Source organism: Dermacentor variabilis, chromosome 3, assembly GCF_050947875.1.
Source record: "Dermacentor variabilis isolate Ectoservices chromosome 3, ASM5094787v1, whole genome shotgun sequence".
Taxonomy (NCBI): domain Eukaryota; kingdom Metazoa; phylum Arthropoda; class Arachnida; order Ixodida; family Ixodidae; genus Dermacentor; species Dermacentor variabilis.
Window position 1 is genome coordinate 62,231,174 of NC_134570.1, and position 16,326 is coordinate 62,247,499.

Genomic DNA, 16,326 nt, shown 5'->3' on the forward strand with positions numbered 1-16,326 from the left:
TGTGTGTTTAGTCACACTAATGTCCACTCACACCTGAGGAATCAGTAAACTTGCAAAAGCGCACTACAAACGTCACATAGGCAAATAAACAGGCACAACAAACACGGCAGTGCACTTTGTCTCAGAAGCTCCGTTCAGCACTGTGGAAGCTACAAGCGCCTTAACTAAAGAGGAAGGCAAAAACATCAGAACGCATACATCTGTGCTTTGTTGTTGACTGCCGACACTGTGTTACCAATGCCTGTAGAGTCCACAGGGTCTGCAACGTCTGTTGTTGCATAACACTGTGCAAATATGATGCAAGAGCAGACATTTGAACTATATATTCCTTGCACGAGCATCTGCGTTCACGTGCCTCGCAGCCTTCTGAGCGCAGCTTATCAGACAGAGTATATTTCCAACTACCATTTATGAAAAGGTTAACGATATATACCAAAGAAGTTGCTATACAGCCACAACAGATAATTTTGTCATTGATGCGGTTAAAGTGTGTGGGGATGCGTGACTCTCACGCCTCCCCTTAGATCTAGTTTTCCCGCATGGCTCGTCTCCTGCAGGGCGGCTTCGCCCGCCGCGTGGCCTGGCGCCCGCGGCGGTCGGGTGGTACAAGCGCGGTGCGAGAGATGGCGCGAGCGTCGCGCCGCTGCGGGGTTACTCGGGCGTCGGGAGACAAGGCGCTCGGGCTGTTGGGTTCGAGACACCAAGCGGGACGGTCGTGCCGCACGTGCAGCGACCCTCTTGCCCGGCGGGTCGGCGCGCGGCGGGGACGTCTCCCGCGTGCGCGCCGACCCATGCTTCTGCGAGACCGCCTCGCGTGGCCACACTCGAACGCGCCACGATTCGCGTGACCATACACGCGAACGACCAGGCCTTGGGATCCAGCATGGGGCGAACATATTCGCTCGCTTCCGGTCGCGGTGAGTCAGACTTCTAGATTTGTCGCGCGCCCACCGGCATGTTTTGTGGATAGCAACTCGGCTAGCAGGCACTGATCTATGAAAGGTGCAATAAATGCCCTTGTGATTGTTTGCACTACTGTGTTGTCGTTCCTTTGTCCCAAGAGTACGGGAGGAGAGACCCCACAAGTGCAAGTGCCAGGGTACCAGAGTTCTTTGTTCAGTAAGGACAAGGACAAAGTGCCGACACAATCTTCTCCTTCAGAATGAATTTCCACTGCTTGTATAATCCCTCGTGTGCAACTGTTCTCATTATGGCAAATAACAATGCAGTTATCAAAAGCGTTGTTTCTTCAAACTTTGTTGTACCTGTTTCTGTGCATATTTTCCGTTTGCGACATGCTTTTGCAAATTTACTATCAATTACCTATTGGTCCAAGTTAATACCTTGCTCAGAAATCAGCTTGTGCACTCGCAAGCGAATGTGCCGACCTATGCAGACGAGACTGTTTAATATTGACGCATGCTGAACTATTTCTTCAGCATGTTAGAGGAAATGAGAGCCTGGGTTAGTTTCTAAATTTGTTCCGTCTTCTAGCCACATCTAAGCAGTGCGGTGATCACACCACATTGAAAGAAGCAGTTTGGTGAAATTTTTTTCAATTATAAAAGTTTATTCGCATAGGCGAGCTGGCATCATTTGATACATTTCGTGATCGTGAAAGCCTTGCACGTGATAATAGCACTTTTCACTGCTTCAAGTGGCCGAAGCTGGCCAGACTTGCCATGGTCTAAGCATAACTCTTGCTTACCTCAATGCATTCAATCACAGGGTATCATAACATACCACCATTCGGTGGTATGGTATAGCTTAAGTCCTTTTGGTCCAACTTTTAGAAACGTAGCAAAAATTTTATATTGCCTTTTTATATTTTATTTGTTTATATTTTTATTATCTGAACGACCAAAGTCGGGGGCAAATTTTAAAAAATAAATGTTCTAGCTGGAAATGAAGTTTTTTTTTTTTCATGAACAGCCAGAAGCTCAATATGGTTAAGTGGCAAGTGGTTCTTCAAACCTCTAATTCGCAATCGTAATGGTGTGAAATGTGGCCACAGATTATTTTATTCATTTACTTTCGGGGCTGTTCAGGCCCTTAGGCAACTTACATGCATTAGGCACAGCAGGTTCCAAAACAAGAGCGCACAGGCCTAGCCTCGGTGTGATGCGATGCTTGGACATTTGTGAAATTTCAGGGAGAGCCGTATTTATCTGTGGCACAAAGTCTACAAATTACGTTATTAGCATCGCCGACAATTTTTCGATAATAATTTTGTTGTTTGTTTTTCTTCATGTAGGATATTTCCTGCAAAACATTAAGGTTCCTACAGAAACTACTAGAACCAGAAAGTGTTACTTTCGGCGGTGGCCGCAGAGGCAAATTAACCTCCTGGTCACCATGATGTGATGATCACTTGCCGTTTTTGTGTTAACCAAATGCAGTTGTTTGCAGTAAGTACAGCACACTGCCGATAAGCAGAACAAAAAAAGCCATATGTGGCTATGCTCGGCAAGCAACCGGATAGAATTCAGCATTTGCATGTTGCTCTAGAGCCAGCTTCCACATAATAAATGTAAGTAAATGCAAAATGTTCTGCAAATACATGTATTGCAAAAGACAAAAATACAAGTATACACGAAGAAATTCTGAAACAATGTGAAGACTGCAAGCATGAAGGTTTTGTAAGAAATTAAACAGGTGGCTGACCACCGTTAGAATACTTAGGGGTTGGTATGGATCCCTTACTCAAGCATAAAAGTGTGGCTTTGCCAGTGTATTGGAATTATCGGACAAGTCCAGGTCAACGAGCAGCTTTCCCAAAAAACAAACTGAAGTAAGCGGCACAACATTTTCAAAATTGGCACAGCACAGATGGAATACGTCACCAGAACAACCTCTGGCTCATTTGTATGAAAACATATGCTACTTTGCACATAATAACTTGGGTGATGGTCAACTGTACGTCGAGAAACGATCAGAAGTCAGTTACCATCAATGATCACAATGCTACCCCTGCACTGAGCAGCAACTGCAATATCTTTTGGTTTGCTCTTCTAGTTTCGGGCGACAGTTGCATATCTGCATGAATGTAACATACTAATGCTACAAGTTTGACCATGCTCGAGGACTTGGCGAAGGGTGAGCATATGCAAAAACAAGAGACATTCCTCGCAATATACAAAGAAGCTTAATGCCAACAAGTCCAAAGAACCATCGGAAGCAGTTGAAGAATTTGACAACAAACTCGGATAAAAAAAGCTGATTGAATCCCTTTCTAACAAGCAGAAATGATCACTGTGCAACATAACTGAATATCCATTGAACATGCAATCACTTACAGTAGACAACACAGATTTGTTTAAGAATGGTCGATTATAAATGCACTGTTACAGATATAGCCATGTGACACTTGACGTTGCGGCAATCATTTGCAGGCTGTCTGCAGTCTATAAAATTCCATATAGTACTAAATAAAGCAATGTTTTATTGTCTCCTGCCGATGCATTACCAAGAAAAAAAAGAAAGGAAAAACCAACAAAATATGTCAGTGCATATGAAATGTAATGGCGAGTTAAGTGTACTTGGTTATAGCAGATGTCATTTTGCATTTGTTCAAGCACTGTCAAGTGGATTTTAAATGCACAGAATTGTCCAGTAATGTGACCAATATTAATTATTGTGAAGGGGTCTACGTTAAAGGGTTTTATATGGGTGTGTGCGAATATTCGAAAATTTCGGATATTATCGACTATAATATTTTTAATAGCCGTATCAATTTGAAAACTAGGTATACAAAAATTTTCGAATATTCGATTGGATACGAATATTCGAAACAAATCGAATATACTGCTGGCCGTGAGGGATCAAACGTGGTTCTTGGCGTTTATTTCTATCTAATATAAGAAAATGTCTGATCTTGTGCTGAATTTTGCGATAGTTTCATGCTGCTGGCGAAATTTCCCCTGTAAAACAAGCTTAGCCACTGGACGCACAAGCTGTGCAGGAAAGCCAGCCTCTCAGTGGCAAGAGGCACGGGTTTGCGAACAGCGAAGGAGCACTCTTGTGCAGGTTCCACACTCGAGTCCTGAACTTATTGATTGACAGCAAATGCGATGAGTGACGGCTGGTATAGGGTCAAATGGTTCCGAGTTTACGGAAAATTGATGCGGCATAATAAGGCACAGGTTGGCGAGAACAGACAACTAGTGGAGATTACTCAATTTTCCAAACCTAACACGAGCCAAATATACATTCTAGTATAACGACTTACTATGTTAATTGTTTTAGCAATGACAATGTAATTGCAATGTTCCAACATGTTAAAATAAACCAACTTGCTAATAAATGCATTTGCATATCATTATTCGAAATTTGATCCAATATTTGATGCTAAGTATTCATATTCGATTCGTATTCGAAAATTTTGATATTCGCACACCCCTTGTTATATACTATAATTATATTGCTCATAATTAATATCAATCTCGCAGTCTGAAATCTTGTGCTTGGCTTGGCTTTAGCAGTCTGTGTCAGGTGCACAGTCATCAACAAACGAAATGTGATAATGCATTTGCACCATACTGCATGGAAACCATGCTCTGCACAATAGGCGTTGCATTAAGATGTTCACTTGTAGCCAAGAGATATGAACAATAGCGTCTGCTACTCACACCTTCATTACTACCTCCACAAATGTGCACCCTTCGCGCCGGCCCATACCTCTTGCATTACTTCATTTGTCACTGACTACGTGAACATTATGAAAAGGCTCACTGAATTAGTTTTCAAGCAACTGTGACTACTCATAAGTTCAAACTTCACATGCGAACACACCCAACTGGCTTTTGTACTGAATACTTAGCCTTGCGTTACACTTACATGTGTGTTGAGTCACTGTGGCTTCCCGAATGCAAATTTAGGTAATCTCTTCCTAAAAAGCATATTTCTTATGTTGCCTGTGATCACCAGGCTGTTTAACGGACTTCCTGCAGTACGCCGTAAATTACAACACCCTGAGGAATGAAAAGAACTCTCTTACTAACCACCCAGTGGCCTAAATTATCAGGAGTGCCATGGGAACCGCACCACGCAGAAGAAATGCATGTATGAAGTAGGCTGTAAACTTTTGACAAAGGCTGTATGTTTCCTGTCTTATTGCGCACCGCTGTACCTAAACAAGCAAATTTAGTCTGCCTGAGACCCTGTCATGGGGGAGAGCCACTTCGTATAACGGGATCCGAACGACGCAACGTAGCAAAATTATGCCACGGTTACAATTGTTACACGAAAGGGTCGGTTGAATCTCAGAAGCTTCGGTATGAGGACAGTGTCAATCGAATGGACTACACCGTTCCGCACGGCTGCATCGGCCAAGGTGACAGTAGCATCGTTGATGTGGACACCACCTGTAAAAAGATACAGACAAGGTGAGTCATAGTCACTGCAAAGAAGTTTCAAGGAGAAATGCTCAGACTCTTGCTTACAGCTACAATTGTAAAACTTAAACCCCTGCCTGGAGATGTGTCTTAGTGACTCTGACGGCATTTCGGAAATTTTCTCTCGTGCACTCAATACAACTAGTACTACTTTCTTGAGTTTTTCCAGTATGAGTGCCATTAAGAAAACCTTGCTAATTTCTAACAATGTTCTAAATACTCTGAACACTTCTAAAGCTAAGCTGATTCATGCAGGGTGTCCCAGATACCATGCACACAGGGGGAAAAAAAAAGTGTCTTGTGCAGATCAAAGCCCCTGCATAATAACAGAAACATGAAACATTCAGTATTTCTTGCGTTTTTCTTTATTGGCTCACAATGATTAATTGAATCAATTATTATAGTTGTGGCAGATATGTTAACAATAGGTTCTAGAACACACTGAAGAACATCAACTTCAACTGTTTGTGGCACGCAATCGTTTGCGTGGCTCTGTTTTCAGTGTCTGAAAGAAAGCCCACAAAATATTAAGAAAAGCTAACCAGACTTCCTGCTTGTGCAGCTCTTGCAGGGGAGGGCTGACAACCCAAAAGCATCGTAGTGTGAGACATTAACTTGGACATACATAGCAAGGCAATATGCCTGCAACCGAGCTCCTACATTCCAGTGCACAGTCAGTGCCGCACCTGCATGTCCGAGTAGTGCTGCAGCGCCCTGTACTGCTGTCATACTGCTGTTCAAGTTAGTATATCTGAATCTTCACATAAGGGGGGGGGGGGGAATGGGCATATTTGGAGCATGGTGCTTTCTCAGGTTCATAATTCTGGAGAAAAAAAAAGCCACTGCCATAATATTTGTGCAAATGTGGTAACTTTGACTCCTTTCGGGCTTGTCCCTTTGCCCTGGCACTCACCGTCGTCAATGGAAATAGTCAGGTTCTGTCCCTGCAGAGTCTTCAGCTTCCCATTCACCAGCCCAGGGCTGTACCACACGTCAGGTACCACGTGGTAAAGCAGAACCTCTGAAAAATTAATGGCAAACAGAAAGTGTATTTGGAATGTGCTTGGTGAAAAGAATTAATTACATTCAGGGTTTTTTTTTGCCTGCCAAAAACAGAAGGGTATAAGCTTGGGCCGGTTGGTAATACATAGTTACACTGGAAACGTAGTGCGGAAAGGACGATCGACAAAGACTAGACAGGACAAGGCTAAGACTGTCTAGTCTTTGTTGATCGTCCTTCCGTGCTATGCTTCCAGTGTGCCAAAAACAGTATACAATTATTGGGAATGCCGTAGTGGCGCACTCTGGATTAATTTTAACACCTGGGGTTCTTTAAGGTGTACCCAACGTATGGTACATGGGCGTTTTTGCATTTCACCCCCCACGGAAATGTGGCCACAGTGATCGGGATTTTACGCCGTGCCCTTGGGCTTAGCAGTGCAACACCAAAGCCACTACACCACTATGGCAGGTTGCACGATGCAAAATGATCTGTAAATCGTTGTGCATAACTGTACAGCTGCATATAACTTAAGTGAGATCTACGTGATACCGCTTAGAGATAATCCCTCGTGTTGATACGAACACAGAGACAACCAAAACTGATGAACACCCAGCTCTGTGCAGCACCACTGTGCCAGCTTACCTTTGCCATAAATGTTACTTGAAGGGATACTAAAGCAACACATATTAAATCAGCTTAGGTCGGTGTAAGTTAGTGTTTCAAAACCCTATGTGCACTTTTCTAGCGAAAAAAAAAAAAAAATGCACTTGATTGTTAGTGGAAGAAATCAATACTTTCCCTCCAAAAATTTGTGCTGCCTGAACTGACACAATGATGATGTCAGCATGACATCACAGATTTCACATTACTTCCACGTTTTGCTCATTTTGGGAAAGAAAAAGTCCTCGAAAGGACTTTTCAGTGCTTTTGCATATGTTTGAAAAAAATGTAATAGGCAATCAACTAGCACAGAGCATAGCATAGAGCAGACGCTGTGCCATGATCTTTGACTTCACACAGGGCTGTTGCAGAAATTCTTAGGTGGTTCTGCTGACAATGTTTTGTTCTCACTTTCTTTCTCAAATGCCAATTATCTGTTCATGGTAAGACCAACCTTTCTTGCAAATCTAGATATGTAACCTTGTCGCTGTGGTTTTACTTACTATTTCTCTCTATACAGTAAAGTAAGCCTTTGTTAACCTGAACTATGATATCCCGAGCCGTGCTGCCCATTTATCTTTCCCTCTTCTTTCTGCCTATCACCATTTTTGCGCACTTGCTCAGCTGCTCGCTGCCTCTTTGTTGTGGCTTAACGCAGCAGCTGTAAGCCGAGAGCTGAGGTCTTTTCTTTTTCCTCTCATTTAGGACTCTAAGGGATGCATCAATGAGGGCATTTACATGAACCCGACAGAAGCGGGTTGAGCCAGCTTGTCGGGCTGAAATTGGCCTGTCGAGTTCATGTAAACGCTAGCCGATCGGGCTGAACGAGTGTTTTGTCAAGCTGAGTCAGCCTGACTGCGTGAAGTAGATCGAACCAGCCCAATCCATCTGCAGCGTGCATGTAAAATGCCGACGGGTCGGACTAACTTATGCTGAAATGTGGAACCACTGTGACGTCGCAATTTATTTGCCGGGCCGCAAGAATGGTATTAGGACATGGCAAATATATACAAGCACTATGCAACACAACCTAATCGTAACGATAAGGCCCATGAAGTAGAGCTGTTACAGACGGCTGCGGGAACCTGAAGCATAGTTTGAATGCCTTGACATCTCCCAGATAGCCACAAACATCCAATAGATGTACCAGTTTGATCCAAACATCCATAAAAAAATGGGATGTCCTATGGACGTCCTTTACATGCACATAAATCTAAAGGACGTACAATGGCATAAATGTTTTGGATGTCCACTGAACATCCATTTAGTTCATTCGCCAGATGTACGGTGGACAAAATTTTGTATGAGCGTAGGACATCTCTAAAAACAGTACTTCAGACATACATTGCACAAAGTTTTAGATGTCCATGGGACCTCCATAAAGTTTGTACTTTAGACGTGCACTGCAGACCGCCCAAACATTTTGCATTGTATACGCCCTTCTATGATTTTGACGTGGACGATGCTACGCAGTTGGTGCCTGTAACTGGTTCAACTATATTGCGCTGTGAGTTGACATGTAATGAATGTCCATAAGACATCCCATTCTTTTGCTGGACATTGATCAATCTTTGATACCTCATAAAATGAATGTTTGCACATGAAATGTGCATTTTTTCTGTACAACTAAATGTACAAGCAGTGGACGAAGCAAAAGAAAAACGTATGTATGCCAAAAACTTTGGTGTTACAGATTCTAAGTTATGCAGACTTCTTCGGTTCCAACTTTGGGAAAGTAACCGAAAAACAAGGTACAGTATATTCAGCAGTTAACTGATATACAGCAGAAAAAAGAAGAGCATGGAAATTATATGAAGGGGCTTTACTTTTGTCAAGCACCACGAAATGTTCTAAAACGGCAACAAACCTCACGTGTGCAATTTATTTCGTGGCCTCTGATGCTTGACATGCAGTCTCAGAGGCCATGTGTGTCGAACGCAAGGAGCCAGAAGCACGCCACAAATGTCGCACTAAATGAAAAATTATGTTTAAAGATATTAGAAAAGTTAAATGATTTAAACGAATTTTACGTAGCATTAGTGTCCAATTATCAATTAGCCTCACAGTCGCGTGCCTGTCATACGTCGCCATAAGTGCAGCCATTGCAATGGTGTAGCAAGCAAGTGTATGCGGGCATGTACGAGCTTATGTTTCGGTGCTGGCGCTGAGCCATGCTACTCTATGCCATGCTCCCTCAAGGGCTGCAGAAGATAGCAAGATAGCGCCATCCTTTCCTTTCTCACAACAAGCCACTTTGATGTTGTGGTGCTGATGCCGTGACACTTCATTTCTTATGCTCGCCATGTCTGCAGTGGTGTCCGGTCATCAGCAGGCGCATGCTTTTCAAGGTATGTCGGCAGTTTGTTTTGTACTGTCGTCTCTTGTATGTTGGTAACGAGTGCTTAGCATGGGCCAGAAGGGCTGATGCACAACGCAAACACACAACGGTTTCGGCTGTACCCCTCAAGGCACGTCGGCCGTGTTCCTTGTTGGAATAGTATGAAACTGAGCCAATTGTTGCATGGCTAAGACGAGTTTGTACAGCTGAACTGCAACCCGAAGCAAATGGCGATAGGCAAGCGATGTTCTTGTTTGTCTCCCTTTGTCCCGTGTTTCAGTTCAGCTTCTCATACTCAGTCCTTCTTGCACTGTGCTTCTCGCGGTCCACAGATTTTGTGCACAACGGCACAATGGTTTAAGTGGTCCTGGCACACATGTTGTGAGGTAGTCACCATTCATGCATTGCTTTTGTTCTGTCTGCCGGTGGAGGCAATATGGTCTATCTGTAGAGCTAAGTGATCTTGTGCACACTTTGTCACTCCTCTGTACGTTTATATAGCTCCTGCATATAGCATGCAGTATTACGTGCTGGTATTATTCGTAGGCACAAGCCATGTACTTGCCTGCGTTCTTGAACAGTCAACCTTTTTGCACATAATATAAAGCTTCGCTGTGACTACTGCTTGCAAGAACAAATTTCATTGTCAGTGGTACTATTTAAGCAGCTGCCTTATTTCTGCTTCCGTGATAAAGGAGATGCTATAGCTGTGGATTTCAACTCTGGGATTTTAACCTAATCACTGAATTTAGAGAAGTCGAAAACCGGTTACTTTAGGCATCTTAAGCTACTGTCTATGTCTTACCCCTGCATTCAAAATGTGCCTTGAAGCCCATGCTTGATTTGGTCAAGATAAAGTCCGACGCAAATGCGCACAAGGAAAGGCAATGAGTGTCTTAGGCACGTTCACGCCTGTCATTATAAGTGACAAAATCAAGCGTGGGCTTCAAGTAAGGATGCAAATCTGAATGCAGGGCAAGTAATAAGTGATGGATTTGCATAGTTGTAAAGATTCTGTCCTTTTTTTCATGTTTAGGATACTCAAGCCAGCCAGCAAGAGAGTGATCTTCCAAGTACGATTCGCCCTCCAGTCCCACATAGCATTGTACCATGTGCCCTTAGGAATGCTAACAAATTTTCTTCCTCTTTTGAAACAGGTAGCAGTCTAACTTGAAATCACGGTAATGACTACAATATGCTATTGCAATTTTTCTGTTAGATAAAAAAATTAGGTAAGCTGGGCATTGTCGAGTCAACGTTTCACAATAATACAGATGTCCGTTCCATTAAACACAAGTGCGCAATCTTTTTTCAAATACAAATAGAGAGAGTTAAATTACCGTTTCTTAATGAAAAAAAGGAAAGATTTGGTAATGGGGCTGGTGCAGCATAAAAAAGGCAATACCTTTCAGGGCTGTAACGTTGCTCTTGAGGTGGTCAATGACATCTGGACTCAGTTTTGCAAATGCCTTATCCACTGGAGCAAACAGTGTGAATGGTCCGTCACCTGTGTAGCCAGACAGGTTTCACAAAACACTGTGTGAAGTTTTGAAATGGGATAAACTCATGACTGTTGTAGTGACTTCTGAAAGTGGCCCCATGAACAACATGTGTATGCAGTATGGTCCAGTGTAGAAGATAACACCAAATTAGTGTTTTGTGACAGATTACGATTCAGTTTTGACATGAATGCCTCCGAAATAATTTTTTGCCGATGTAGGTCTACCTGATGAGCCATACAACCACTTTTCGCCTAGGAAGTGAACGACACATTCAAGTTTATGTTGCAGAAGCATGCGACACTGGGCTTGTTGATTCTATGTGACTTTCGACGGTAGAACAGTGCAGGAAATGAAGACAGACAGAAGGAATGAACGCACACCACAAAGAGCTGATTGACAAGTGGAAAGTTTATTGCCACGAGAGCAATAAATGGGAACAAGATCCAAACACATTAAAGCACGAGTGAACTGTTTAGAGAGCATGCCGCACGATAAAAGTAAGCAGGAGGAACGCTTTATGCACGCAAGAAAATAACCGCAAGAAACTACAACAGGCATTCCTCCTGCTTAGCTTTATGATGCGGTGTGCTCTCAAAACAATCTGCTCTGGATTTCATGAGTTTAGACTTTATTCCTGCTTATCGCTCTCAGGGCAGTAAAAAACTTCCAGTTGTTGTCAGGACATTGTGGTGTGTTTTCATTCTCTCTGCTTTTGTTTTCTGCATAGTCAGAAACCAAGTTATGTTGGTTTGATTATTAATTATGTGCACCTTTTAACAGTGGACCACATTGTATATGCATAGGTGGGAAGTAAATGGTAATGTAATAGACATCCAATGTATGGTGAGAAACGCAGAACAGCATGAAAGCACTGCTTAGCAACTCGCATTAATAAGTATTCAACATTCAACACAATTAGGAGCAGATGGTAATAAGCGCCAGATGATGATATACATTCAATACATGGCAATAGGTAAGTTCATTATAAAACATACTGAGCAATTGACAAACAATGCAAAAGCCATTCAAAGCATTATGGCAAGAATAAAACAAAATAAATATGAGGGATACAGTTAAAGAAGACATAACACAAGTGTTACAAGTACTCTCACATATACACCTATTTTGTTCTTTCACTCCAAAGAAAAAAAGAAAACCGCCTGAAATCGGTGATGCAATGCTGCCTACTCGGGCAGTTTCATTGAAGATGTGGATATTACTTGTACAATCACTCACATCGTGCATGAAATAACAAGCCTAGACTCAGTGTCAACTTTAATTTTATTACTGAATAAAACTAAAACATGTCAGATGCAAGGATGCTCTTATCGAGCAACTGCTAAGGAGGTATAAAATTTCTTGCACTTAGAATAAAAATATGAAGTGCTGGGATTAGATTTGTTACTTACAACATAAAATGTTTTAAAAATAAGTGCCAAAAATTGCTTTTAAAAGAAATTTACAAGAAGCCTTAAGGTTACAATCCCACAACTATGTGCCGAAATCTGATATGACATTTTCGTAAACTACACCTATTAGAGTGCCTAAAGCAGACTAATATAGCATAATAGTTTTGAGTTCACACACCAATATGATTATAATGTTTACTTGAGTTTTTCAAAAGACCTGCCCCTGAGTTATTGGTAGAATACAGAATGATGTATATAGGATATCAATTTTGCTGCTTTCAGACATTGTCAGGTGCAGCCTGTAGTGTTGTTTTATGTCTTTATTGTGGAGTGACATATTTGTAGACTTCGAAGCATTGCTTCATAATATTGAAAATTATCAATTTCTGGCAATACTGGCAAAAAGAAAAGGCAGAAGGAAAAAGAAAAATACCTTTGCAGATGTATGCAACATTTACATCAGGGACAATGATGCTGTATACGAAGTCAGTTCTCGCAAGCTTTGGAAGCTCAGAAGTCTGGTTTGCCAATGCTCAAGGTCTGTCCAAGATTTTTCAAATGCTATCACTATGTTCACTGCCAACTCCTTCACTATACCAAATTCTTTTCAAACAGTTCAATATATTTGAGCTTGGTACTTTCTATAATACCCACTACATCTGATGCATGTTACAAATGCTGCATCGGACCCACTCTGTACAGTGCACCTCTACCCGATTGATATTGGTCATGCTGCTACAAGTTGCTGCTGCACAAAAACTGTCGTGGGACTCCCTCATACAACTTTGCTGTAAAACTGCCACTTGGTGAAAACATTCGGACACAACAGCTGCCAGAACTTAGCCCTCTAGCTATCAAGCCCTAGCTGTCCTTGAACTCCTAATTTGTACTGATATTGCCAAAGACCTGTCCCCTAACCTGTCCACACCACTTTTTTTTCTCTCTTTAGCTCATGGAGAACAAGTCAAGTGTCTCTGCTAATTTCACCGTGTATTGTAGAGCTTGGAAACGTGCACAGTTTATGTTCATTTTGCTGCCATGTGTTTAGACATTATTGTACGAAATATCTAATATATACTGAGAAAATGCTCGCTTCAAACAGGCTCTCTCATTAAATGTTTTCATTCCGTATAAGTAATAAACATTTCTAATGAAGCCATTTTTTGCCAAGCCTGGCAAAGTAAAAATAAAAGGTGTGGGAGGGGAGAAAATTTCACGCAGTGTTCGTGGAAATAATTAATGCATCAGAGGGGTAATGGCGTCTTTTAAATGCTTTAAATTTCATTAAGATTGGTTCTGTAGTTGCTAGATGACAGCATCTCTGCATTTCACATGTATATTTGAATACAGCAGATGTAAGGTACAGCGTCCCTCGAAATTTCTGGTGCTTTAACTAAGAGTCAACTTACAACCATAAGTGTGCACAGGGTGCCCACTAAGGGGGAGGAGGGAAACCAGGCTTATTGCCACTGCTCTCGCCTCGACACCTTCACTGAATTATGTTAGCTCTAAAATGGCTAACTGCAAACTTGTGAAATGTCTGAAATAGAGCCATTACCCTAGCCGGCTATTCTGCGCTGAAGTAATACAGTGTCTACATGCACATTGAGCTCACCATCCAATGCATTGTAGAGGTCAGCTGTCTTAATCAATTCGTTGAGGATCGAGTACGCCTTGCAGCGGCTCAATTCAAAAGCTGCACTTCCTTTGTACAGTGAGCAGATCACATCTGAAAGCACGTGCACAACTCCGTTGGAGGCAACGTTGTCGGTGCTGGTGATGTTTCTTCCAGCAGCCGTGATAGACTGTGAAAAAAGTAGTTGGTCACTCGGTCAGCTCAACGGGACCAAATTACACAAGCAGAGTTCCAAATCTTTATTTCTCCATGTTCTAGGCAAATGACTTCATTCTCACTTTTATGGGGATAAAAGCATGGTTAAGTTTGGCAACACTAAATTTAGGGCATTGTAGTAAAAGTAGCCCCCCATTGGTTCTTGTTCATTGATCACACTTGCAAGCATTCTTTTTTTTCCATGCTTTGCATTATGTGAGCTGCTTTGTTGTAAACGTTACCAGTAAAATTGTGCATGCAATATGGTGCAGACAAAAATGGCCCAGGTGACATTGTCTCAACAAGCAAGTATCGTTCTCAAATCCACCGCTAGTTCTTCAATCACCACAGTGCGAGATCGTAGAATAAAAATTGACTCATTGACCCCAGGCTAAGCAGTATTTTCTGCCTCTCTCATCTTGTAGTGCAATGAGGCTCACCACTGAAAAATGAAAGGACGCGCCAGACAATAACAATGTAGCACAGTGATTGCACTACGTTATTCTCGCCTGGTGCGTCCTTTCGTTTTTTGGCAATTGGTCAGTAGTACTCAACGCATTACAACATGAACAAGCACCAACTAGCCCAATTTCCCTCTATCCTTTTCTGCCCCAGCTTATGTTAGTTACTCTCTCTGTTGTAATACTGAGCACTTATTCCACAATACTATAATTGGAGATATTGTATTCCCACTCTTGCGTAGATAGGGTCTCATGACCAAGATGGCAGTGTGCTATAAATAGGTCAGTAAACATACTTCTTCTCCACATACATGCATTTGCTTCCGAGTAAGGCAGTTACACAAAAGTAGTGGATAAAAGTTTGGTAGCTCACATTGGTCTGCGGGTACACGTTAATTCGTAGTTGGCGTTGCTGTAGGAAACTGGTGAGCAGTAGGTTGTTCTTGAATTCGTTTTTCTTGTGTGAACCAAGTGCAATATGGTACTTGATGACCTCTTTCAGTGGAACATTTTTGCAGTAGCCAGGTACTTTTTCAAATGCTTCGTTGGTGGGGCCAAACAAAGTGAATGGACCTAAGGCAGCCACCCGCAAGAAATGTCAGTAACGTGTAAGGAACTACACACTCACAAATTTGTGACAACAAGAAATGTATGAAAGGATTACTCAATCAGTGCAATACAATGAAAAAAAATTTCTTGCTTTAACATACACTTCATGGAGATCTGCTTACCTTCGTGATTCAGCAGCCCTCCAAGCCCTACTTTAATTACTGCTTCAACTAATTTGGTCAAGTTGAGTTTCTTGGCTATCTCGAGCAGGTTAGAACGCCTGGAGGTCACGTTCTGCCATTCGAGAGGCAGCTTCCCTGTCAGTGACTCGATAGTATACTCGGTTCCATAGGTACCCAACACTCCAGGCACGGAATTGAAGAAACGCAACAAGTGCGTTCTATTGCCGATGTTCTCCAAGTTAGGGTAGCAGTAAGAGACATGCTGTAAACAGACCAGGAAAACGACAACTGCCACTAAAACCTTCATATTGTGCTTCCCGCCTTGCAGAGGACGTACACAACTATGTGTGTGACCGCACTAGCAGACAACCGACTAGCTCGACGCGAGTGCAACGATTTGAAAGCCGAGGGACGGTTGTAGGCGTGCGCAGAGGGCCAGCCGTTTCCAGCTACAAATACGCTAATCTCAGTAGCGCTATCAGAACCACACGAGGTTCAAAGACGGTGGCGCTACCCTGGGAACGACCTTGACTCGTCTGCAGGGTTCAAGCAGCACCGGTCTTTGACGCTGGCAGCCGAAAACCGAGCGAAGATCGCTACACGCGCTGGTGCAAGCGGCATACATTGCACGCGTGCAAAGGTGCGCGAGCAGTGTCGTATCAAACATAACACTTTATTTTTGCGCGCTCCTAAAACCACACATTGCTTGTTTTCACAAGGCGACTTCGGGTCATTTGATACGGTGCTATCACTCGACCACCCATGGGGCCACTCGATCCGTGTCAAGATAGGCAGTGAGTTGTGTGGGGCCAGCGTCTCGCTGGCGCGGCCACAGCGCTAGCTCTTCGGCGGTGGAGACGCCTTTTCTTTGTCAGAGCCGAGGACGTCCTGTTCTAGCTCCCACAGTTCGATGTTCTGCGTGCGGATAGCGTTCTTCACGCATTCTTGGTAGACTTTCAGCAGGGAAGCGCAATGATCTTCTTTGCGCCCTTTGAGAA

The 16,326-nt window shown here is 42.8% G+C and overlaps 1 protein-coding gene across 1 annotated transcript; it reads right to left on the minus strand.

The window, feature by feature from the left end:
- Nucleotides 1–1,874: 1,874 nt before the first annotated feature.
- Nucleotides 1,875–16,170, minus strand: LOC142575744 (transforming growth factor-beta-induced protein ig-h3-like). The gene is made up of 6 exons (XM_075685354.1): nt 15,329–16,170; nt 14,971–15,170; nt 13,921–14,110; nt 10,800–10,901; nt 6,307–6,414; nt 1,875–5,363 (listed from the first exon to the last, which is right to left on the minus strand). Exons 1-6 carry the CDS (start codon nt 15,633–15,635, stop codon nt 5,218–5,220), a joined length of 1,053 nt encoding a protein of 350 aa, XP_075541469.1. The 5' UTR covers nt 15,636–16,170; the 3' UTR covers nt 1,875–5,217.
- Nucleotides 16,171–16,326: the final 156 nt, after the last annotated feature.